Source organism: Myripristis murdjan, chromosome 9 (assembly GCF_902150065.1).
Source record: "Myripristis murdjan chromosome 9, fMyrMur1.1, whole genome shotgun sequence".
Classification (NCBI taxonomy): Eukaryota; Metazoa; Chordata; class Actinopteri; order Holocentriformes; family Holocentridae; genus Myripristis; species Myripristis murdjan.
The window spans coordinates 22,191,031-22,218,380 of record NC_043988.1 but is presented as its reverse complement, the minus strand read 5'-3'; the positions used below and the strand labels follow the sequence as shown (position 1 = coordinate 22,218,380).

Sequence of the window (27,350 nt, the reverse complement as noted above, 5' to 3'; positions counted from 1 at the left end):
TGCTTTGTTTACCAGCAGCACCTGTGTAATGTTGGATTCGTCTATGGTGAGTTTGTTTGCTCTAGCAACATAGAGAGAAAGTGACTTCCTGATCTAATTTGTAGGCCCACATCAGTTGGTAGCCAGTAACATGTCAGCAGTTTCCTCTGCTGCTGTCTTTCTGTGTTGTTGCTGCTGGTGACCTTAGCTGTCTGTCATTGTTTCGTTGCTGGTTGTTATTGTTGCTGATTTTGTTGCAGGGCTGGTGGATACCTTGGGGGCTGCAGTTGTAGTTTAAAACCCCTCTGGGATGTAGTTGCTGAATGTTGTTGTCATCAAAAGCAGCTGCAGAGCTTCAAGCTTGTGGTATTTGTGGGAAAGCTGTGGTATCACAAACATACATAGCAGAATGTATAATGAGAGCTCCTTATTTTCTGCACCCACAACAGAAGCCACACACACACCCACACACACACATACATTTTAATCAGTCACAGTGTTTTAGCTACATTCAGCATCAGTGACCCATTGCACTTTGAAAATTGCCTGCACACTTTCAAGAAAAACAAGCGTAGCCAAAAACATCAAAATTGGTTATTATCGCATCATAACAGTATCCCAATAAAAGCATTATGGACACACAACCAGCTCTTTTATTTACAGTATTTATTTTTTATTTAAATGTCAGTCATGTGTTCAAACTAGAAGCATAAGGCCTCCCTTGCTGAACAATTCTCCAACTTGCTATAACACCCAAAGGCATCTTTCCTATATCCTTTATCTATTTTAGGTTAAATTCTTAATCGTGCACATTTTACGTCAAGTCTCTCTATGTTATTTTCCATAGTTGTAGCTTCATAAAACAGTTAATCATCTAATGCCGGAAATCCCAGATTCGGATGCCATTAAATTGTAATCAGTTCCTCTCGACATATAGCCTACGTGTCCAAATTTAAATCCAGTGAAGGTGGGGTGAAGACATAACATAGCCTCACACATAGTAACCTGCATGGGCTCACTCTGCGTTTTATAATAGCTTTTATGTGATGGAGAAAGTGATGGAGACAGAAATGTTTAATATTAATAGATAGGTAGAAAAATGTAGAGAGTGGTTGGGAGCGAATACATTAGCTTTGAGGGCAGGTTGATTTGAAGGGAAAATGCATATCGTTTGTATGAGGGGTCATTTGCTACAAGCACACATGTATGATGTATTAAGATATATTTTCTTTCTCTCTCTCTCTCTCTCACTCTTTCTTGTCACTTTCTCTGTCTCTCAATTTGTTGAGGTCAGCTGAGGTGCTCTGTTAGAGGTCATATCAAAGCAGTATAATAGGCAATAGTGCATGTTGTTTTTCCGATCCCCACAGATCAATTCTGGCCATTGATTGCATTAGGGTTGTTTGAGCATTTGGAATTGTGTGTTGTTTCCAGTCTGATGGATGGTTTTTCATTATCTGCCCTTGCTGAAACCCACAATGCACAGTGAAAGCTCGACAGTGAAATGAAAACCCATACTGAAAATGGATCACATTGTACTAATTTGCAGTTTTAATTTGCAGCAGGTCTCGTTTATCATAGGAAGCAGTAACATGTACAATGCTGCCATTGTTCATAAAGGTGTGCATGATGCGAGAGTGAGCCTGGCCTGCTTCAAGGTCTCTGATGTTCATTAATAGAAAAACCTTGGGGAGCGGATTTACACACAAGAGTGCAGTAAAGGACAAGGAGGTTATGTGTGTGTGTGTGCGTGTTTGTGTGTGCGCTTTTGTATGTGCCCCCACAACACTCTGGCTGTGTCCTCGTCACAACAGAAGGTGGACCACCTAACTAGTGAGCTAATCTGCCAGCCAACCGTACAGCCAGTTATCCAGCCAAGAATTCAGCAGACTGATGGTCAGCCTGCCAGCCAATCAGCCAACCTGTCAAACATACATTCCGTCAGCTTGCCAACCAGTCAGGTGATTTGCCAAGCAGCCAGGCATCCAGTCAGTCAGGCAGGCAGCTGGGCCAGACTCACTCTCCCTCCCGTGATTTCAACAGATAATGAAATTAACATTTCTTTCTGTTGAAACTGTCAGGGGATTTGGGTCTTGAATATTCATTATGCATAAACTTTTCCCATTTCAGAATTCACTTTACAGAAAACTCTTTCTTTGAGTGTTTTTTAATATATGGTGCCCATATATTTATTAGATTATTCTGCTAATCTGTGGCACGAAGTCTACTCACCGTCTTTGATTCTATTTTGTGATCTTCCTCGCCTCCTGGTTATATGGAGTTTGTTTATGTATATAATACTTCCTTCTCTGTCTTTTACATGGATTGCTCCAACTGCCTTTGACTTTAAGTACCTTTCCAGAAAGCTTAGATATAGTGACCATCTTTGTCTTTTTTGATATATAATCTTTGGATGTTTATTGTATAATTTTACCAATTTGTATTTTTGATACTGTGAGTATTGTGATTGTTGCTGGTTTTAAGAACGCTTTAGACAACTATTTTGAGGCTACCTACTCTATATCAGGGTAATGTTCATGTGGTAATCTATTTAAATTAAGCAGTTGAAGCATTTCACCATCCCACAGCAGTATATTGTATATACTGCTGTTTTTCCCTGTCTGGTTAGACCCTGATGAATACGCTGTATATATTGAACGGTTAGTCCTTTCAAATTTGCACCTGATAAAACAAATGAGTATGATCCATGAGCTCCAGTATTCTCCTGCAGCTCATTTCTTTTTGTTGCTCCTGTGCCAGGAAGATTTGACAGCACAAGAGAGGAGCCACTGTCCTGCTCTCTCCTCAGCTCACCAGCCCATCCATGTCCATGCATCCTGAAGTGCTCTTTTCACATTCACTCAGTTCCACATACCAGTGCTGAGTTCCTGCTTCTGTCACTGTTGAAGAGCGAGCAAGACTCGGGGCTTGATAGATATCGAAGAAGTGTGTTTGTGACAGGGTTGCCCCTGGTTTCAGCCCCCCACACACAGAGTCTCTGGATGGAGAATGATGAATGGTGAAAGCTTTGGCCTCCCTCAACAGCCATCTCTGACATGCCTTTGAGCAAGGCACTCATCATTCAGATGTTCCCAGTGGATCTTGCTAGTTGCTTAGCTTACTTTATTTTGTGTCTTTATTAGTCTGCCATCCTTGGAATCTGCAGCAATACATGAAAACTGCCTTATAACTTGTTTTTCATTGTTTATTAATGGTTTATAAGGTATTTACATATAAACCATCACAAACCAGATTTAAGGGTAGTCTTATCATGCAGTGGTACCCATCCCAACAAGTAATTTATTCTATTTAGAGTAAAAATCTTGTTACACCAAGTTACACCAAGAGAGAAAAAAAATCTGTGCATGGAATAAGGTAGTTCCATTTGTTAGCAGTGGAGTTTGACTTGATCCAGGATCTTTTTCTGGAAACAAGTGAAGAATTCATTTGAAAAAACAGATCAATTTCTTTCCAAATACCATACTTTTTTTTTTTTTTTTTTTTTTTTTTGCAAAAGCCAATATCACCAATAGTATGGGGCATTACCTTAATGATTCTAATTTATAAAAATATAAATAGTTACAGATATTTAGAAACAAACTATGTTCAAGTATGTTCAAACAAGGCAGAAGAAGGGAGATCAGCCAACAAGAATCAAGAAAATGACTCTTGATTCAAGAAAATTTTGTAAACACGTTGATTAGCATTGGAAACAAACAGTATTGTCTAATCCCGCTGGGAGATTTTCTCACTTGTTCTAAGAAAAACAAGATGTTATCACTGAAATATGTAAGGGAGTTAGCTGGGGTTTTCTGTGGCTCAAAATTGGAGCAGTATGTTTTACATGATCCTTGCTTGATTTGCTGTAGTCCTGTGTTTAATATGCTCACTCAAGGCTGAGAGGATTGAGAGTGAGAAAGACGCAACATCAGTATGTGTGCAGGAAAAAGCCATCCACTAGCATAGCTGAATATTCAGAAAACGAGAAAAGAGAAAATCCTATGAATAAATGATGACCGTGCCAAATCTCTAGTACTGTACATCAATGGACTAATAGGCTATACATCAGAAAGGCAGGGGGAGGCCCTTTGAGAGATGTGGCTGTTATTTGAAGTGAAGAGAGACAGTTAAATGCCTGATAGCTTTACACCAGAGGAGATGAAAGCGGAGCAGAGCTTGGAGCCTAAAGTGACTCTTCAATAACAAGCAGGGAGAAAGTGCATGGTAAATTTGAGTGCAGAGAGAGGGGCTGTACTCGGCGTAACACGAGAGCAAGCACTCTGGCTCCTCCGTCTCTACACTTCAACTCTGACTTTTTCCTTCCTTCTTTCCTTCTTTCTTTCTTTCTTTCTTTCTTTTGGTATATCTCATACTGAATATTCTATCTAATCTGTTGGTAACTGCCGTAAGGCTAAGAAACTTGAACTTTTGGGTTTTGTACCTCAAATGAATTTAGTTAGTCAGTCAGAACTCTTAAGAGCTTCCTGTGGAGTTTGGTATCACTGAATGACCTCTTAAACTTCTCTAGAGAGGGAGGAGAGAGGTTCCCATACTAAATGGTACAGTGCAGCCATTCAGGGTACCAGTGAGACAGTTAGTTATTAGCGTGTGTGTGTGTGTGTGTGCGTGTGTGTGTGTGTGTGTGTGTGTGTGTGTGAGCAAGCATGTGCGTGCATGTGTGTTTGGGAGAGAAGTCCTTGAGAAGGCCCTTGGTTTCACAAGGGAGTCTCAGAGCAACAGGAGGGGTATGTTGAGCAGAGGAGGACAGGGGAGTCGAGAGGACCTCACCCCCCCGCCCCTCCCCCCCATTAGACTTTGACAAGGTCATACCAGCCATGTCCACAGGGTCCAGAGGAGTGACAGAACACATGGTGGGAGGGAGAGGGAGATGCAGTAAGAGAGAGAAGGACAGCAGGAGGGAGAGTGGATGGTGCAGAGGTCTGAGGCCCCTAAGAGTCAGGGGGTAAAGGAGACATTCTAGTTCTCTCTGGAAAAGCCAAGATCAGGGCAGCTGCACAAAAAGCAGCATGATGAAGTTAGGATAACTGGCATTTGCAGTGCCATAACTGCAGTGACAATGCTTGACAATCTGCCTGCATTTACAATTGGATTATAGCCTCTATGCTGGCTGTAATCGTATATATAATCAATTATAGAGTATCCTGGAGTTCATGATTCTTTCTCTTCTTGCTGTAGATAAATATCACAAACATCCTCATATTTCCCCTGGGGCAGAAATATGAGGATCAACAGTAGGGAGGATGAAAGCATATTTTCCTTCTTGCCACAATTGTTCATTCATTTTAAGAAATATCTCCTTACAATCATAGGCATAACACTCGCTATCGATTACCATGTTGGCGACCTCTGTCCTCCTCATGATGTGGCTTCTGTCATTTTATTGGCATGTACAAACACATAAATTTGTGCTCACCAGAGAAACTACAGAAGGTGAGTGGAGCTGCACATTAAAATAAGACGGGGACACATTGGATTACTCGTCTTCTGTTGAAGTCTGCTCTAATATTTTCCCTTGTCATTCACAGCTTCTGTAAGGCATGCATAGCTCAGGCACTACAGCTCAACTGTTTTTATGACTAGCACAAGACACTCAATTACATTAACTGAGCCATGTTTTGTGTCTGTAATTGACCGAGCATGACTGTCTCTATAGGGAAGTTTTGGCTTCATACATCTTACACAGCAGTTAAATGTATTCATATTTAATTGTCTCCTTTTGATCATTGATCTGGATGGTGGAAACACCACCATACTTTGCTCTGGGGTTTAATATACCTAAGTAAACAAGCAGAAGTTTTACACTTTGTTCCAAGCTGGTACAGTATGGTGCTTAATGTTGGTGGGAAAATTTGACCAGATTGAATAAAATGGGGAGAGTTTTAGGATCCCCTTTTGTGGGAGTATGAATGTAATTATACAGTGTTTGTATGTTTAATTACATGCAATGGTGTATTGGGACATGGGCTTACCAAGATTGATAGGGTTCATTCTGTGGGAGGAGTAAGTCCACAAATTGTAGCAAGCAACTTGTATGGCAACCATCCACTATTACAGATATATGTTGAGTTGAGTCAAAGGTTTGATGCTTGAAGAAAGGTGCTGAGGTTGCTAAAGTTGACAGGCTATATACTCTGGATAGCATGAATGCACTTAACAAATTTCATGGCCCATCCTTGAAAGTCCTTTGAAATATCAATCTGACACTGTTACATAATGGTGGCACTTGGAAAGGTCATCGTCACACCAAAAGCCTGATGCACTTAGGGTCACCAAAATCAAGTGAGTAATCTTCCTTTTGGGAGTAGGAAGGCACTCATCAAGTATGCCAAACCATTTATTAGATTCTGTGATATCGCATATGATTGGACATGGTCAAAGGATGGTGCTAGAAGAAAAGTCATAGGCTCACTGAAATCATGCTCTGTCTAGCATAAATGTGCTCACCACATTTAATGATAATCTGCCTAATAGATGCTGAGATATTGTTTACAAGTCAGTTTTTTGTTGGGGGGGTTGGTGTTTGAGGGACATGAAGTCACCCAAATTGACAGTTTTCATTCTCTGGGAGCAGCAGTGCATGCGCTCACCAAATTTCATGGCAGTCCACGCAACAAATTTTGAAATATACTGTCTTGGAGAAAAGTGTTGACTGGATGGACACAGAAATGGACAGGCCGATGGACTATAAAGCCACCTCAGACGCCACCTGCCAGCAGGGCAAAGAGGGAAAGTCCATCCCGTTTGAAACCGAGACATAGACATTACCTTGTCAAGACCACAGGTGGTGCCGTCCAATCAAAACTGAAATCATAGTTGGAACTTCTTTGAAAAGGATGTAGATCTTTGAAAATTGCTATATTGATAAATTGCAAATTGCATGTATTTCCTGTTCATGATGCACACACAGGGAAGCCTGAAATCTGGAAGCATAGCCAGGTGTCATTTCAAATTTAGTTACAAAATAGCTGTGAAAGCTATTGCATCCTAAAACGTGTAGTTTGATGTTCAAACAGTGACATTTGGCTTTTTACAAAATGAAACTGAATGAATGAATAAACAATTATTTTTTTAATCAATATTGTTCTAGTGAGACATTGCTTTTTCTTTCCTTTATATAGTATACTTTATATAAGATACTGAATCTTGATGCACCCAGAGGCATTTGACACTCTAATTAGTTCTGAAATAAGGCTAAGAATCTAAAAGTGTGTGTGAGAGACCAAAGTGGTTGTATGCTGTCTGAGTAAATGAGTCATTTAGTGACACTGGCATATTTTGAAGCCTGTGTTGTTGGTAATGGGGCTAAATACTACGTTTGTAGTGGCAGGGAGATGCTTACACCAGAGTAAATTCTTCTCAGAACAGCTTAATTATGCAAATTCTGTGCTTGCCTTACTTTACCGTGAACACATGATATGACAGAGGGAAACTGGGCCAGTCACAAGAATGCAACTTAAATATGCCATGCTTCAATAAAGCAATCTTAAAACCCTCCTTTGCCTTTTCTGCTTGGGCTTTTTGCACAATCCTCGGCTGAGGTAACTCTTCAGCAAGATGCATGTGTAGTAAATATTTTCTAAAAAGCAAATGCAGGCTCATCGGCTGCAAACTAATATTCTCTAAACTGCAGACATTTCCATAGTATGTGTTTTTGTCACTACTTGTATATGATGGTTTAAGTATCTACTATATTACTGCCATGCATTTGCTACAAGAAAAATTATTATCCTATTTACGCTATTGAATTTTTCATATGCCATGAATTGGACAGGGTATTTTCAACATCAGTGACGCTACTGAATGACTGGAAATACTATAGGGCTACCATAGTAATACTATAGATGGCAGTTATGTCCTGTGTCACTCTCTCACTCTTTCTATAACCACACATTGCTTGTCATTTTGATGGTGAAGGTGTGTCAGAAATAGGCTAATTGATAAAACATCTATGCCGCATTCTGTAGATGGTGACTAAACGACCATTGTGAAGACATGGTAAATATGAAACCTTACAGTCTGTTATTCAAAAGTGACACCTAACTGCAAGCCCCAGATCACCATGACCTAAATAGTGAATAGATCAACTGACTGACCTATTGCTAATGGGAGTTTCCAACTTGTGTTATCTTTACCCACTACTACAGAGGAAACACTTGAACCATCTCCTGGCTTTTCAGGTTGTTGAAAATGTAGAGGTCATACATAGGGATTATTAGAAAAGAGGACACACACATTTTCTTGGTCCAGATGGAAGTGAGACCAAGATATGATCTTTTTGTCTTAACAGTTTCACAAACTGCAGCACTGAAAAAGACATTTTCTTCATTTTTTTTTTAATCCTTTTTGGAAACCATTTATTTATTAATTTATTTATTTATTGCCAACAGCCTCTTCCAGTCCTACAGTTATCCTCTTTTTCTGTGATTTTGAATAGGGGAAGCCAGGTCATTGAATACATTTAATTAGTGAGAAACATCTTGTCTAATTGATGCATGACAGGTGTGCTTCAAATTAGCAACATAATTACAACATAAAATGTTAATGAACATTTTTTGTCAAATAGGCAGCACTCAAACTGATTATGAAAAGAAAGGATTCAAATTTGGGGCACACTTTCTCCCGTCTGAAGTCACAACAGGAGCCAGGGCAGGGCACAGAGAACAGATGTGAGCATCCTAATTTGTGCCTTCATATGGACTGTTGAGACAAACGCAGACATGCAGACTTGTGTGAACCCTGAAATACAGCAATGCACAGTTTCTTCTTGAATTATAGTCCTCAGAACAGCACAGTAAAATAACAGCTCATCCAGAGAATCTAAATATTGTAAGTGTTTTATTTTCGTAGCTATTGTTTCATTTGAAAGGGAAATGAATGCAGAGTAGCAGAATATGCCTTTGGGAAGATGCTAAGTCTTTCTGATTGGGAAAAATGGAAGTGTGGAGTGATAATGGAATAGAGTAAAAGCATAAGGGAGCTGCTATCTATTTGTTCATCCATCCATCTATCAATTTCCATTGTGTAATTTCCGTGAATACCTGTCCACTTGATTTAGTCTCAGGGTGACCTCTGAGAGAGTAATCAAGGTTAAGGAGTTATAATTGCAGGCTGGTTTCACAATGAAAAGACTTTATGCAAGCACAGGACTTCATGAATGGAGTCTCAGTGAACAGGGGTCAAAGCTCCATACAAACCTTTCTGTGCTATGTTACTGTGCATGCACAAAAACCATTATTCTTAACCGTGTTACTCCAGTGGCCTGGTTTTTCATTGAAACATGTAAACATCATAACTTTGACAGAAAAACCCAGGTAAGCTCCTGCTCTGATTTTGGAGAAACTCAGAATTCTGGGCTTACTCTGATTTAAAACTGTTTTTTACTGTGGCGTGTACACACTCCTTTTTAATTTGTTTTTTTGTTGTTCTCATCGTGCTATGGATACATGTAAAAATCCTGGAAAATGGTTGCTGCCTACCAGATTGAGTGTATCAATAATATAAGCCAGCCTTTACATACAGTATCTTGACTAGAAAGGCCAGTTCATCTAAAGACATGTATGTCATAACGCTGTTTGAAATATGTTGTTGATGATTTTCTTCCCAAAGTCAACAATATAAAGATTGCATAGGCCACTACTGGGACCATTATTTCTTTCTTATTTAGTTGAAATACCTCCGTCAAAGAGGCTGCACTTCTTTGCCAGTGAATTGATCTGTCTATGGTATGGACTCCGCAGTTGATCTGGGATATTCTGCTAATTGGTTCATTCATGACCACAGGGTTACTCAGCCACAGGGTTATCAAAGGTGCATGTAAACCACTTAACCCAATTAACTTCTGGGGTCAATATGCAGGTTACCTACTCCAACGCATGATTAACTCATATTCTCTCTTTCACACTCCCCTCTCCCCTATTTGTCCCTCTCCTCTGTCTCTGGAACTGACACCTGTGCCTTCAATCAACTGTTCACTACAGGTAAGGGCTGTCTCTCTACTTTACTGGTAGTTAATGGAGGTTTGTGTGTATGTGTGGGTGTGATGTGTTTGTAAAAAGTGTGTAAAACTCAAACAGTGTCTGCTGCTGCGGTGCCGCCAGCTGTGTCCCAGGTGCAGGCAGTTCTCTTCGGGGAAAAGCCCACATACATAAAAATTTCCTGCGCTTGTGTTCCATCTGTCCATCATCTGTTCCCAGCTTCAGCTTCATTAACTCTATTTCTCTGTCCGTGCTCAGTGGGGTTTTATCTTCCAAGTTAAGGCCGTAACCAGTGGGACGGAATTACTGTTAATCACAAATTATATGGAATAAAATGAATATAAATACAAATGGAACAACTAATCTGTAAAGACTGTAATAATGAAGGATGTTATATTTTCCTTGGCTGTCTGTCTGTCTGAAGGATATTTTAAAAAAAAACTGATAAACACATTTCCCTAAATAAATAAAATAAAATAAAATAAAATTTGGCCTTATGCCAAGAACAGTTGATTAGATTTTGGTGGTGATGTGATTCTGGAATTTCCACCACTGGGTGATTATTGTTTTATTTTAGCCATAACAATTAAACTAACTGAGATAGAGAATTTATTCCCCTCGACGTTATGTTTGCAGCTCAGCTGAACTCAAAATTTATGCCATGGGGGTGATGTCTTTGGGCTGGGAAATTGTTCGATATTGACAGAGGTATGTGATATCTGAGGGCCCTCTATATGAGATCAGCAAAAATAATCTTAAAATACACACACACAGTCCCCATATTTCAGTTGCTTGCCAGCTCCAATGGTTTTCCAGTTTGTTCTTTGTTACACTAGTGCAGCTTGGAAACTGTTGATGGAAGCACTTTGCTATGCATGATTTTAAAATATGGGACACACCGACAGACACATGTGGGTGTGTGAGAGACTAATAACTGAGCCTGAGATTCAAGGTTTTCTTTCTCTGCCAGTTGGTAGTAAGTAGAGCTGCTGAGAGTTGTTCAGTGAAACTGTGTCAGGTTTTACTCTGACCTAACCAGCCGAACTGTCCCGATCACCCCAATCTGACAAGCAAGCCGAACAGCAAACACGCTGAACATTTTTGTTTGAAGTTCTACTTGTTTAGCATCAGTTGTACCCGTTGAGCTCAAACATAAAACTGAGCAACTTAAAAGCAGGTACATGGTTTGTCAGTTTAATCTTAACTAACAGGGTTATTTAAGAGGCACTATGTTGGTCAATGCAGATTTTCTGTATGTTATTTGGATGATCCTTTTAATTCAACCCATGTAGCAATGCCATGTTATAATATAATAATAACAATAATTCTTATTTTTACAATATATGTGGTTTTCTCTATTTTTGGTCTTGTTTTGATCTTCACCCTGGCCTTAGTAGATTCTTAATTAATCACTTTAGCCACTGTGATTGTGGAAGATGGAACTTTGATGGAAGAAAAACAAATGTCATTTGTTTATTAAAGAAAGTTATGAACACCCAGTAAAAAGGTAAATGCCTCCTTAGGCTCAATAACTGATTACAACACCTGTAGCAATAACTGCAATAAAACAGATTGACGAACAGATGGGCTTCAAACTGTTGTTTGTAGGTTTTTAGAATTTAAACTGTTTGTTTGTCTGCTGCACACACACACACACACACACACACACACACACACACTGTGTGCATGGTGTTAGCGTGATGTCATGAATTAAAACATAAATTTTAATAGTGCAAGAGTGAGCCACTTTTACATTTTAATTGCGGTGTAAAAAATTAGATGTAAGTCATAAGAGTGAAGAGAAGAAAAAGTGTCAGGCTGTAGTGCATTCCCTCTAGGAAGCAGTAGCACATGATATTCAAATTGTACAAAACCAGTGTACCCTGAGGAAGGCTCTGGGAAATGTTGGCTGTGTTGGCTCTAAATACATTTTGAATCAACTTGAGCATGAGCTCTGTCCCTGCATCTGCTTCCCCATGTCACTGTCAGCATTTCCCACAGCAAATGTCAAAACGGCAATGACTAACCTCAGCACTTAAATAAACAATGTGCACACTTCATGTTTTCTGGTTGCTACTCCTATTTAATATGCAGGGCTTAATGAGCTTGATTAAATTAGATTATATTGCATTTGAAAAATCAAATCAGGATTTCCTTTACTTGTAGGGTAGTAAAATGTTCCTGTAAATATAGGGAGGATGACAAATATAAAAAAAAATCTGTGTTTTACAATGAAAGCACAGTTTTAGAAATACAGATAAAGTAAAGATTATGTAATTTCATTTGCCAGCCGAGGAAGCATGAGATGGTGACTCATGAGAATCAACCAAAAATCCTAAGATTCATTACAAGAATGACTGTTGACGTTCAAAACAGTGTTTTAATCTATAGGACAGAGCCAACAACAGCTGGGAAAATTGACAGCAGTGTGTCTTAATTAATCATGTACTCATTGACAAGCACACAGCCCATCTCCCATTGTAGGAATGCTTCTCTGTGCTTGCTTTCATGACAAATTTGTTCTGTCCTCGACAAGTCAGGAAGAAATTTACCCACAAGGACCCAAATATTGACTTAGCCCTTTTGGACTTAATCTTTCTTATAGTCTGCAATGTCATGAAGGAAACCTCTTGAGCTTGACAACAAACTTAACTTGCATTTTCACCAGGCTTGGGCAGTATCATGGTATTACTGTATATGAGGGTATCTAGAAAAATACTGTCAAAAAAACAGACAACCCTTTTTCTATTAGATGCTGTACTGAGGTGATGTATTGTAGTGCTCAGCATGCGCCACCAGAGGGCAGTTTTTAATGATGGAACAGGCAGCTGAGTTGAGAAAGATGGCGACTGCAAGAAGTAGGGGACTGGTTAAAAAAAAAAAATGCCTCTGGCCCTGTTTGGAAATATTTTGAGTTTTGTTGCTATGATAAAGGTGAGCCAGCCAAAACATCATCTGTGTTCAGCCTTCTCATGTGTCGGTATCAGGCACGGCAATAAGTGTCATCGTGTCCTCCAGCAAAATATGCTGAATCTATGGAAGAGGGGCGCTTATCTAGTCATTATTCTATGAGCCATAAGTATTTAAACCCACCAAGACTTAGTCTAAGTAGGCTAATTGCATATTAGACACACATCATTGTATGCTAGACAATGTCATACGTGCTCCAGTGACTTCTAGCACCAGCAGCTCATCTTTTACTTTTTTTTTCTTTTAACACAAATACTATCATATACCGTATATCCTGGTGAAATGTCACGAAGATATGAAAAATAATGAAAGATACTACCCATCCAATTCCCACCTTACAGATTATAGAAAAGCAAAACATTCAGGTCATACAAAAAAGGTCAAAAAACATTTTTCTGTGCAAGTTTCATAAACTTCTTAACATAGCTGCTCTCTCTTATCCGTATTCACAGAGACAACTTGGTAGCGTTGTAGGAAGAAGTTTTGTTTTGTGATTACTTATTGTTTGTATAAGGAAAGGAAAGCACCATCATAGCCACAAATGTGACATAAGGCAAAGCATAATACAACAGTTTGTTTTGCCCCTTGTTTTCCTAAAACTGACCCACTCCACCCCCACCCTCTAAACCATGTCATAATGAACCAAGGCGGTGTACATAGATTATTATTTATAGACATAAATCATGATGATATACAGTATGTATAATCAGTATATATGTATATATGTAGTTGTATATATATGTTGTCTATATATGTAGACAGATAATCACAGATATTTTAATAAAACACTAATTCTCTGTAGATGCTTTGACCAGCAAATAATATTTTGTGTTTCGGCATAACGTCATCGTGCTTTAAGCTCCAGCTGTGCAATATCCTGGTTAGAAGAGAGCCATTTCTTTACCGGCAGTGCATGTGGTGGTTTCCAGCGACAAGTCGTACCATTCTCTCAGCAGCTGAGACACCAGCTAACAAGAGGGGACTATCATCTGTAGTTAGCTCCAAAGAGGAGGTGTCAGTAAGTAATAGCAGAGAGTGTGAGTGAGGGATGGCTCTCTCAGTAATGTTAGACATAATACTTGAGATATTTTCCCAAAATCTATTAACCTCTGGGCACTGCCAACCATATGAAGAAAATAACCAATGCTACTGTCTGGACAAAAGTCACAATATGGATAATCTCTGAGTCTGATTTGTTGTACTCTTCAAGGTGTGATATAAGACCTGTAAATGAATTTATAATATATCATTTGATGGTATGGACGTATATTTGACCACATAGAATATCAATCCAGATCTGAGGAAATATTAATATCTATCTTCCAGAGTCTGTTAAGTGGCAAAGGTTTACATGAGGCCTCAGTTCTCAGAGACAATACTATTGTTTTTACCTTTAGTGTCAAGTATCAGCTGAAGGGAGCGAGTTTCCAAATCAGTGTCACATGAGACACCTTGAGCACACATTGCTGCAAGCTAAGCAGGTCAAAAAAAGAAGGAAGTGCTTGGGAGATTATGGGGCTTTTGTAAATCTTGGAATTAACAGAGACCTTGTTGCCTGACAATGTCTTCGAGTGTATGAACACGTTTGTCACCCCACTGTGGAAAGAAAATTGCCTTCCCATCTATCAAAAGAAAATTTGGCAAATTGCTGGGCTTTATGCCACACAGTGAAGAGGTATGATATAATTGATCTAAAGTCTCATTTCACTGTCTTAGCGGGTATGCTGGAATACAACAAATTTGGTACGTTATGTGAGTAACATACCAACAATCAAAATCAATTGCTCATCAGTGGGGTGCCATGACACACTGTCATGTGTGTCATGGCACCCCACTGTCTTGATTCAGCTAGGCAGTAAGTGAATGCAGAGCAAAAGTCCATGAGTACCAGATAATATTAGGCTAACATTTAGGTTAAATTAGGTTAACGCCTCCTGAAAATGTATGTTTTTGCAAAGTAGAAGCTTTGATTGATTTTTGTTCCACAAAAAAGTGCTGATAACAGAATGCAACTTCTTTTATTCAGTGGGGCTATCTATCTATCTATCTATCTATCTATCTATCTATCTATCTATCTATAACATTTCCCAGAGCCTATCTATCTACACTACCAGTCAAAAGTTTGGACACACCTTCTCATTCAATGTTTTTTCTTTATTTTTACTACTTTCTACATTGTAGATACATACTGAAGACATCAAATATATGAAGCAAGATATATGGAATTATGTAGCAAAGAAAAAATAGTTAAATAACTCTAAATATGTTTTATATTTTAGAGTCCTCAAAATAGCCACCCTTTGCTTTGTTGACAGCGCTGCAAACCCTTGGCCTTCTCTCAGTAAGCTTCATGATGTAGTCACCTGAAATGGTTTTCACTTCACAGGTGTGCCTTGTCAGGGCTCATTTGTGGAATTTCTTGCTTTATCAATGGGGTTGGGACCATCAGCTGTGTTGTGCAGAAGTCAGGTTGGTACACAACTGACAGCCCTATTTGACAATTGTTAGCTGATTGGTTCTTATGGCAAGAACCAATCAGCTAGGTAAAGAGAAACAACAGTCCATCATTACTTTAAGAACTGAAGGTTGCGTTTAGTTGGACCATCATTTATTTTTCAACAGGACAATGACCCCAAACACACCTCCAGGCTGTGTAAGGGCTATTTGACCAAGAAGGAGAGTGATGGAGTGCTGCGGCAGATGACCTGGCCTCCACAGTCACCGGACCTAAACCCAATCGAGATGGTTTGGGATGAGATGAACTGCAGAGTGAAGGCAAAGGGGCCAACAAGTGCTAAACACCTCTGGGAACTCCTTCAAGACTGTTGGAAAACCATTTCAGGTGACGACCTCATGAAGCTCATCAAGAGAATGCCAAGTGTGTGCAAAGCAGTAATCAAAGCAAAGGGTGGCTATTTTGAAGAATCTAAAATATGAAACATGTTTTGAGTTATTTCACACTTTTTTGTTTACTACATAATTCCATATGTGTTCATTCATAGTTTTGATGCCTTCAGTGAGAATCTACAATATAAATAGTCATGAAAATAAAGAAAAAATATTAAATGACAAGGTGTGTCCAAACTATATATATATATATATATATATATATATGTGTGTCCGAACTATATATATACATACACACACACACACACACATATATATATACACATTATATATATATGTGTGTGTGTGTGTGTGTGTGTGTGTGTGTATCTATATATATCTACATATTTATAGATATATATTATAGATAGATATGAATCTATCTATATATGTATATGTATATGTATATATGTGTATATATGACCAGAAATGTAATGTTCTCTTGTGTGTGTGTGTGTGTGTGTGTGTGTGTGTGTGTGTAATGGATTGAAGGGGATAGCAAAGACAAAGGCACCCTTGCTACAGCCCATATATCATGGTACATCTACTATGCACCGGGAGAAATAGTGACTGCACTCTCTCACTGCCTCCCTGCAGCTCCACTGTAATAAATCCACCGCAGTGAATTCACTGTATATAACCTTAACCCCTAGAACACCTTGACCCCACCCGCCCCCTCCCTGCACACATATCCATAATAACAAGAGATGTCCAATAAAAAAATAAAGAAAAGCACACATGCAAGTTCACACTAGACACATGGACATGCACACAGGGATAAACACAGGGATACATGCACATGCATGCTTATCAATGACTATACATAACACACACACACACACACACACACAGGACGAAGTTCAGCCACCCTGGGGCCACCATGTTTACTGCCATGCTTTCTGGGCTATTTCTGGAGTCCCTCTCTAAACCACCATCTTATCACCCCTCTTTCCTGACCTCCTTTTTTCCCCTCATCACTACCCCCCCCCCCCCCCCCTTTCTTTATCCCTGTGGTCATTTGTATTCATCCAAATCCATTTGCTGTCACTCTGCCTCAGTTATATGCAGCTCTCCTCTCTCACTTGGCAAGCTGCTATGCTCGTTTTTCCTCCCTCTCTCTCTCCTCCATCCCTCTATCCCTGCGCTCTGCATCCTCCTCCCCATTTCCTCTCATCATGGCAGGCTGTTTGCGTGCCAGACTGGCGCTTGATAAATAACAACTGCTGCCATGCTCCAAAATAAATGCAACTGAACAACCAATGAGACATATACACAAAGGCTGCCATTGAATTGCATGCACATGAACACACACACACGCACATACACACACATGCACACTCACTCTCATACACACTTTCCAGCAGAGTTTTCTAATAGATCACAGCCAGGATACCATATTACTTCTTTCCTTGGCAGTGGATCCAGTAATAACTGAAGACTGAAGTCTGGGCTTCCCGGGTCATTATTCAGTCTTGATGTATATTGACTTTGACTCATTGTGCTTTTTAGAGTTTCATGTCTGATGAAGGCAGTGTAAAATGAGTTTTGATAACAATAATCTATGGTCTTTCAGTACTTAAATGTTTTGCATTACACTCTGTGGTAAATTGCCTTTTGTAGCAAACTGAGCCAAGCAATTGAATAATACAACTTGGTGGGGTAACACTGGAGTTGGTTTTTGGGTTATTATTAAATTTTGTTGCTGCCATGTGAATACATCAACACAATTGATTTTGCAAAAAAAAAAAAAAAAGATAGTTTATCCCAGGTTTTAGATATATATTTATAGATTATTTTTTTTTAGATCATTTCTGTTTTATTATATAGTCACAGTGGAGAGAGACAGGAAAGACAGGGCATAGAGAGAGGAATGGCATGCAGGCAAGGGGGAGGGCGGGGGGCGTCATATACATGGATGTGAACCACTTGTGTACTTGCATAAACTGGTGTGTGTGGAATGTGTGTGCGTGTGGGTGTGCTGGAGGGGTTGAGGCTGTTGCCTTGGTCAGTCAGTTGGAGGGAAGGAAATGGCCATATCTGTCTGCGCCTGGCTGACTGTGCCAACTGTGAAAGCCAACTGTCTTAAGTGTGCTAATCAGACACTGGCAGAGAAACCAGCTGCAATGGGCAGCGTGATCACCTACCTGGAAGAGGGGGCAGTGGGGGAGTTGGGGATGTGTTTCACTGTGTGACAGAAAGAGAGAGGAAGGGAGAATTGAAAAGGCAAAGGCAGATGTGTTGACAGTGTGCTAGTGTATGCCAGAATTTCAGAATCAGCAAAACAGAGCAGATACAGAGATACAAGTGCAAGAATAAAGACACAAAGAAGTTTCAAAAAACAAGATATACTCTGTTGTTATATTCAGCATTGCTGTGAGTTTCAAAGGCTTTCTTGGTTTTGTTTTGATGAAATACTTACATGCAGGTTTTGTTTTGCTGCCTTCACTCTTAAGCTCCTGTGAGGTTGTGCTGGATATTTGTGTTGAATACTGGAGCTGAGCAGCCTGAGGACTGCTATCACGTCTTTTGAGCCACCACCTTTATAATACTGCAGACGGCATGAGAAAATTTCACAGCGAACACCGCTTTTCTCCTTCATAAACACTGTCCTTCAAAACACAGATTCTGAGAATTGTTGGCATTTCATAGCCAATTTACAGTATATTTCTCATTTTCTTCAGTGGAGTGGACGAGCTCAGTTTTCTTTCACTAGGCCATTTGCTTTCACTTTGTGCTCTAGCAGGGCTGTGAGTCATCTGAAGCGAGAGCTCCTTAAATGTTAAAACTATAAAGAAAAATGTCAGCGCTTACACAGTGGACACCCCCACATCTTGATTGCACTACATGAAGATGTTAGGAAGCACAGGTAGTACAATTGAGATTCTGAGGCAGTTATCACTATAAGTGACCCCCTTGCATGGCTTAAAAATGGAGATATGCTCTGAGCAAAGTGGACATCAAGTCAAATAGCAATAGAAAATTGTAACTACATTAATTAACAGTCACAGCATCATTGCTCTGAGGGTTTTAGAGAAATCTCAGTACTCTGTCTGGTTTATACCTTAAATTGTCTAGTGATGGAGATCTAACTGCATCTTCCTTACATCTTTCTGTGAACGACTCAGTCATGCAGAAAAAAGCATTTGTGAACAAATGCTTCCCTCTATTGGTCAAATATGTTATTGTAACTGTGGGCTTAATGTTGTTCTTTCCTCGTTTCCACATTGTCACCGTCAGCATTACCCTTTATACAAGATTATATTTTGAAAGTAAGGAATTCTCCCGAATCTACAAGTTTCACTTTTATTTGAGTACTGGCACACAAAACACTAATGAATAGGAACCTTTGCAGTGCATTACTCTAGCAACAGTGTGCCCACGAGTCATTGATTATCTACGCAGTGTTAGTAGATGTCCACTTGGGGGAGGCAGAGGTTTGAATTCAGTTATTTGATGTTCTCTGTGTTGTACATTAGGAATGAAACAATAATGATTTGATTCCGTGCTGATCTCTGTTTGCTTGGCCTGCCTGCAGGGGAGGTCAGAAAGTGCTCCAAGCTGGCAGCATTTCAGTGACTTGCTCAAGGACACCTGACACTGAAAGGGGAGATGCTTGCCAACATCAAGGCCTTAATGCTGTTGCTCTGGTTGATGGACAACATCTTTTTTTTAGGATTACTATTATTATCGTTGTTGTTATTTTATTGTATCATATTATTTTTGGCATTTCTGCTTCATTCAACAGAAAATAGAGAGAGACAGGCAAGGCAATAAGGCAGGGTAGAGGGAGGGATGATATGCAGCAAAGGTCCTGGGCTGGATTCAAACCCAGGCCACTGCGGTAAGGACTTACCATTGACACATAGTGTGCACTCTACCACGTGATGTACTGGGCTGCCCCATGGACAGCCTCTTTAACCACAGGGTCTCGCTGCTTACACATTTCAGAAGACTAAATTTCTGCTGGTGACACACTAATTCAGATTATCACATAATAAACTTGAAACAGTATTAATATGAAATATAGCATAGACATTTGGTTGTCAGATATTCAGCAGAGTTCCCTGTGCCAGTTACAGAAAACTGCAGGCTGTGTACCATGAGGTGATGACATGCTGTGGCCTGCCAAAAAAAAGGCATCCAATCTGTTAAAATTAAATGATGTTTTGCAAGAAGCTTGCGAGCAATAAGCTCCTATTTACACGTAGATTTGAGATATTTTTTCAAGGACAGTGCACTTAAGTTAAAGTTTTTTTTTCTTTGTACAATGAAGAGAATTCAAGCCGGTAATTTAAAATGCGTTTAAAGCCTGTGAAATGTTATGCACACCAACTGGTCTAGTGTGTTAGCAGTTCAGAGTCTTGTCCTGCAGGTCTGCTCCTTTTTTCTCTCTTTTGTTCCTCCAGCCCTTAGTTCTCAGCAAATCCACTTGTCCTTCTCCATCCATGTTGCCCCTGGTAACATGGGTGAAATGCACACAGACGTCATGCACAGCAATGGGGAGGGGTTAGGAAAAAAGATTTCGAAAAAAAAGGGAGAGAAAGAGATAGGCAAGGCACAGGTAGGGAAAGAGGAATAAAAGAGTAAAGAAGGGGAGGTGAAGTAAAGGAAGGAGAAAAGAGAGTGGGACATGTGTGCATGCGTGAGCAGGAAACAGTTAAAGCACTTTCTTGAAGAATGGCATTCATCTGCCTTTTCTTCTGCTTTTGACAGTTGCAAGGTGATGATAAATTGTGAGCTGTCAAATGAAGGCCAATAGCTCTCCATTCCTGTCGCCTCTTTGATGGCTGGAAGTGTCTGACTGACTGCCGCAGCTTGCCTTTGAATAATGTTTGCATTTCAATGATGTTGCCAGGCCAAATGCAGTGGACACACAAACATATAGACGCACACATTTAGCAATGAAAAGGTCTCAATGACGGAGATAGCAGCCATGAAGAGTGGTCACTGGTACTATTTTTCTTTTCCCCTTATGCATTCCAGGCTCATTTTCACCTATAGGAACCAAAGAAATACACTTATTCAGTTAGTTTCTTTTTGATAATGGCTACAACACTTTTAGATTAGAGTGATCAGAGGTTTCACTGTACACATCTACTGCAACAATTGCACAGTTTTCTTTCTCATTCTCGGTTAAGGAGTGGTTTTTGAAGAGATGAATTTTCTGTCTTCTTTGCTTATGTCTCTCTGCTTATGGACCCGCAGCTTTGTAAATGGCATATCTCAGACTACTGAACAATCTCTTGAATAGCTAATATGTAAGTACCTGCTGGTACATCAATCATTCAAGGTTTATGAGTCAGAATAAGCACAACCAGATGAGGGGGATAACATTTTTACTGTGTGCTGTACCAGGATTTGCGCATGGTAGCACATTAAATTTGATTCAGGATTGTCTATTGGTGCCTGTGGCTTTGAGTTTTCTCTAAAATTCTCAGGAGTGTCAACTTTAACCAGTGGGAGATTGTCTGATCATCATTTGAATTCTATTATTTTTGTGCAGCATATCTGAATTTCCTTGACAAGAGGCAGTTTTTTTATTTGCACAAGTGCTGCATATATGCTACAAAATAGAGAAAACCAAGCTTGTGTTTCAGTTGTATGTTTTTTCATTTGCATTGTAATATTTTTGTAACACTGACTGACAGACATAATAATCTTTAAGACTTGGCAAAATCAGAATTTGGTTCAGCTGGGCTGATTTGAAGCTGCACTAGTTACTATTGAAGATGTGTTGTGCATGAACACGTTTAAGGATTGGCGTTCATTGAACGTGCTCATAGTTTTGATGAATGCTGAACCCTTTTTGCAACTAATGAATGTGAATGTGACCATGTTAACTCTTGTGAGAGTTAATTACCCTCACACATTGTTTTATTGCACCTGAAGCCAAGGCAAACAACCAGCATTCTCTTGTGAGTTAGCCATGGATCTTAACAGCGATGCAGTCTTACTATTCCTCAATGCCAGCGTCGTGGACCAAGCATACTCATATCTCCACTGAATTTACAAAATCATTCCCATTAGCACTGGCATTGCCATCTGAGGCTCATCAAGAGTTATTTGCATTCGTGCATAGATGAGGCCAAACTGCTATCCAGCCTTCCTTTGCTGTGTGTTGATGGGACATATAAACACTGACAAAGACAAAGTGATTGGCAGGTTTGCTACCATGAAGGGGAGGAAGATGGCTTTTTAAAAAGGGAATGTCAGGGGCGCCCCGGTAGCTCACCTGGTAAGAGCATGTAAAGGTTGAGTCCTGATTGCAGCGTGCCGGGTTGGAATAAGAGCCCAGGCCATTTGCTGCTCTCTCCTCTGCCTTTCCTGTCTCTCTCTACTGTCAATATCAAATAAAACCGAAATGCCAAAAAATAATCTTTAAAAAGGAACTGCGATATGTACCAAGTTTTTTAACTGTTCAGATTGTTTTGTTCTATGAAGGATGGTGGAATACACAAATGGACTACGCTATAATACAGCAGGCTGAGCAGGGACAACAATTGTTGACTGACACATCCATAATTCGTCTTCATTTATCTAAATTTTCATTATGAGGAAATCAGTCAGAATGTTGAATTAATCCGTTGTTTAACTCTTACCACATCTCGGCACCTGTCTGTATGACTGCCTGTGGTGTTGTAGACTGTCTGCTTTGTCCTGGTAAAACATAATCACGCTGTCTTTTTCCTTAGCTTTTGAAATTAATTTCTGTCGTGGATTCTGTAGTAGTATAAAGTAGGGGTGGTGAAAAAAATCGATGATCGATTAATCACGATTATGTTGTGGATGATTATGAATCGATTATTAAATTTTTAAGAATCGATTATTTGGTGACACTGTTCTTCGCGCTTCACCAAGCCGATCAGCGATTCGTGCTCGATCCCCTCGCGAGAGGTTAGACAAACACCGCGAGACAGCAGAGGAAAGACACAGACGAGAAGGAGCGCGGTAATCGAGAATCGCTAATAATCGAAAATCGGTTGTTAATCGAATCGGGACCTCAATAATCGTAATCGAATCGAATCGTGAAATCACACAGATTAACCACCCCTAGTATAAAGTAATTTGTTTAGTGTAGGGAGTGGGCAGTGGCAGTGATTCGGGGCTGGGGATGGATGGTAGGAGGAGGTCCTATTTTAAAAGAGTAGTTCAGATCTGCTCATTAAAAAATGGAGGAAATGAACTTGACCTGGGTCATTTTTAGGACTGGGAATCAGAGAGTCAGAGTCAGTTTATTTGCCATTTGTGGTAGAACTGCATTGGAAAAAGGTCACAAGAGCTCAGCAAAAGGACAGAACATGTTGGCAGTAAGACAATGTAAAAAACAATGTAGTTCAGTTTAATTAAACATTCAAAATTGTGAGCTATGAATGTGAAGTTGTTCAATTTAATCTGTTAACTGAACTTTGACCTAGTTCTTGTTAAACGTGAACTAGCACAAGATTGATTGAAGCTTCAGGTTATGTGGCTAGGGAATGAGGTAAGTTGGGGTAGGTTACTTTTAGAAGCTGGGCATTAGTGTAGGGAATAGCAGGCTATTGATTGCTAGAGGTTTATTGAAGGCCTATTGAATAGCTGAGTGTAGAACGAATAGAGGCTGGTTAGAGGCAGGTGCGCTCTGCATACAAGATGAGCTGCTGGTTGCTAGGCTTAGGAGAGGTGGGCTTAGGTGCAATATATTAGATTCCTCAGAAACTGTTTACATATTTACCAGCATGTCTACCCTCATTTAAAAGACAAATAGAGTGAAAGGGAGGGGCCTTATTTGGACACTGGAGGAGAGATGACGCCACTGGTTGAATGGTGCATCTGGCCTCTCTCATCTCCTCATTTCCCTTACTTTTGCATACATGATAGCATGTCCTCTTTCTTTCTCTCTTTGTACTACCCTTTTCTTTTTCCCCTTGTTTTTTTTTTTTTTTTTTTAACACATAAATGTGTATAGATGTACACACTCAGCCTGCCCTGCAACCTCTGCTGTTCCTGATGATGTATTCTCACAGAGTGTGGACTAAGGTTTACTCAATAACTAATGTGTCCTGTTAGTGCAGTCTGTTGCAATAATGTATGCACTTACATCGTTGCACATACCCACGTGCTTACACACACACACCCACACACACAGACACGTATGCATTTTGCACACTGACTCTCCAGCTTGCCATATTTCTCATTTTCTCTTTCACTCTTAATCCCTTCCTCCCTATTTTTCTCCTCTTTTGTTTGAACACACACACACACACACACACACACACACACACACATATACATATATACCCGCCTCCTAATGGCTTTCAGTCAGGCATAGGGCTAGGAGGAGTGCCTCTATGCAGTGTTGTGCTAAGCAAAGGAGGGGAGAGAAGAGGAGGGCCCAGGAACACTGTACAATTGGCATTTCTGTCGAGCAGTCTGACGCTGCACACATACAGACACACTCAAACACACTCACACACACACACACACTCTCTCTCTCACACATGCTTATGCTCGGCTCTACTCTGCTCCAAAGGATCAGTAGCTTATAAACTGGCTGCAGTCAGCAGTCAGACTCTCTGGAAAGAAGGATAGATTGCTTCGACTGGACAGAGCAGAACTCATCCAAGCCTGACTGGACTGAATGATACTGGACTAGAGGATAAAACTGGTGGACTGCCACTGGTTCCCAGGGGTCTTTACCAGACTGAGCGGGGCTATATTAGACTGAATTAGTTCAGCTGAAGTCTTGCTGAGCTAGACCACAGTGGACTGCATTGAGTTTGCTCGAAGGCCTTTAAAAATCGGCTGGAATAGACGGAATTCCGTTTTTTTTTTTCATCCCACCCTCCCCTCTCTTCTTCATCCATCCTCCTCTCATCCTCTCCCTTGCACTTTCACAGCAGACATTCACTGTTGCAGAGCAGAGAAACACAGCAGCCCTGAGTGCTTCACTTCATCTGCTGGCTCCTTCAAAGACGAGGGAAAGGGAGAAAGAGAAAAGGGATTTTTCTTTCTTTTATATCCTCTGGTTGGGCACAGAGGGACAGAAGGAGCCATTGGTGTGAGGAATTACCTGCCAAGATTTTTCTTTTTTTTTCTCCTTCTTTTCTCATCCTGAGGATTTTCAAATTTGAATTTGTCACGAATCACTCAGCTCAGTACGGGGGGAAAACCTTGGACGCTCCCCGTGACGTAGTGAACATTTCGTGTTGTTGATTGCTTCATTTATTTGTAGTATTGTTTAGCTTACCCGTGCTGCTCACTTGGCTGGTGGTGGTGGTCAAGCCGGGGCAGGCATGGCCCAGCAGGCAGGCGTGGGGGTGGGGGTGACCCATCAGGACACCCTGGCGGTGCCCCCCATGCCAAAACACTCAGGCCTGAATGAGGATCTGGTGAAGATCCTGCGGGAGAACCTGCTGCAGCCGGAGAGGCCACGGGGACACCGGCGGTCGCCATCCTCTATCTCCCCCCGCCTTTCTCCCCGCAACTCCCCGCGACTGCTGCGCCGCATGCTGCTCAACAACAACATCCACAAACAGAGACGCTTCACTGTCGCTCATACATGGTGAGACAGAGACAAATGAGCACAAGCTGCAATGTTAAGATGTGTGTGTGTGTGTTGGTCATTTGTCACACAATATATGCGTGGTCTAAACTGCACCGGTGCAAAACTTTCAAGGTCGAGTCAGGCTGTGTTTGTGGAATGCTTTGTGCGGCGGGAGGTGGGAGTGTGATAAGCTGTTTGAGTGATTAAACTTTATTTGCTGTTTGCTTTGAATGCTTTCCTTTCACGGCGAAATGGCTGCTATGTGCAAATCTCCCCTCTGCGTTATTCGTGTTAAATCCCTCCAGGAAACCCTCTTCTCACCTTAGACACTGTTAGATAATGGGGTTCTCTCGCTCTCGCTCTCTCTCCCTCCCTCCCTCAGTGAGGATGTGTTTCCCCATTCCCTCTGTCTCCCCCCTCCTCTTCTTTCTCCGTATTTTTCTCCCCACCTCTGTGATATACAATAATGCAGCACCTAAGAAGTCATTATCTAAAGCAGCCTGTCTTGTTAGTTACATAGAGTAGGAAGCCATCCATCTCGACATCTCCTTCCCTCCTGCTGTGGTTTTCTCTCAACACCTGCCTGCCTGCAGTTTTTGACTATTAATTAGTCTTCTATTCCTGGCTGTCTGCCTCCATTGCACATGCTCACGCTTTGTCCCCTCCCTTCCTTTCATATCAATTCCCCATTCTCTCACTCCCCCCTTTCCCCCTCACCTTCTCCCCGTTTTAATTTTCTCTCCCCTCCCACTACCCATCACCATCGCCTCCCTCTCGATTTTTACCTCATATCTCTTTCTATTTCCCATCTTCATATTTTTCTATCGTGCTCCTTCTCCCTCTCTCTCTCTTTCCTTTTCTCTCTCTCTCTCTGTTTGTCTTGCATCCCACTTCCTCTAATCACCATCTCCCCCCTTTACACACCACCCTGTTTAAGCGTCTTTGGCATTAAATGATGTGATTCCCATTGAAGTCATATATCTTTTTCAGTTCTTCAATGGCCATTAATTTGCCTACTGCTCCCCATTTCTGGCTTTTTATCTTTGCTGTTTTGTTCTGATATTGTTACGAATTCCTGTTCTTCTTATTTTCTCTCTCTTATTTTATACATGTTTTTACTTCTCAATTCTACTCTTTACTGTCTTCCTTTTTCCGTACATCAGTCTTTCCTCCACTCTCTACCATGTATTATTTCCCCTCCCCACTTTTCTCCTTTCCCTTGCCTCTTGTCATGATGGAACCAATTGTTCACAGTGAGATGAGGAGGATTTGGAAGCTATATCCCGGATTTGCTCTTGGCTCCTATAGCTTTTTGCTGTTTTGGATTCACACTGCTGCATCTGCATGTGTATAATTACATTTTATGCATGTGTATGTATGTGGGTAGAAATGTAGCATTCTGTTTGTGTACGCACATGCTTGTTTGTATGTGCTTATAAATTCAGATTGCGTAATTTTACACACAACCAATGTTCTCCCACGTGCTGCTTCTCGCAGAGTGAGCTAATGTATTTCTGTCCTTCCCGTTAAGAAGTAAAAGCCCTTTCTTTCTTAGAATTGATTTATTGTGAAATATTTGTGCTTTTGCTAATTAAGGCTAGAGAAGGTGTTTTTTTTTATTTTGCCAGTTGTTCTGTACTTTTAAACTGAAATAATTTTAATATTTGAACCTTTGCTGCTTAACAACAAAATTTCCCTTGCATTACAATATAGATTTGTTTGACTTAAATTGACTATTACAACAATTAACATCAACATCAGCATGATAATTAAGTAAATGAGCTCACTGTGAGACAAGTCACTTCAAAGGTACTTTGACTGGAAAGTCACAATATCCACAAATCTCTGGAAATGATGGAAATAGTGAGTGATCCTTTACGCCTTTCCTCAGGCTATTACCACACTGAGCTGGTTAAAAAAAAAAAAAAAATTCTCAGTTTTGGCCCACCATTGACATTTTCTACCCACAAAAAATGAAAAAATTGAAAATGTGCTCC

At 40.4% G+C, this 27,350-nt stretch overlaps 1 protein-coding gene across 3 annotated transcripts in view; it reads left to right on the top strand.

Annotated features, from left to right (window-relative positions):
• The window catches only part of pde4d (phosphodiesterase 4D, cAMP-specific), a 179,962-nt gene that overhangs the window by 41,221 nt on the left and 111,391 nt on the right, over nt 1-27,350 (top strand). The window contains exon 1 of one of the 3 annotated variants that reach the window (XM_030059825.1): nt 25,103-25,371. The exons of the other annotated variants lie outside the window; for them this stretch is intronic. Coding sequence (XP_029915685.1) covers nt 25,103-25,371 — 269 coding nt within the window. Of the gene's footprint in view, nt 1-25,102; nt 25,372-27,350 lie in introns of those variants that run through there. 3 annotated transcript variants of the gene reach the window in all.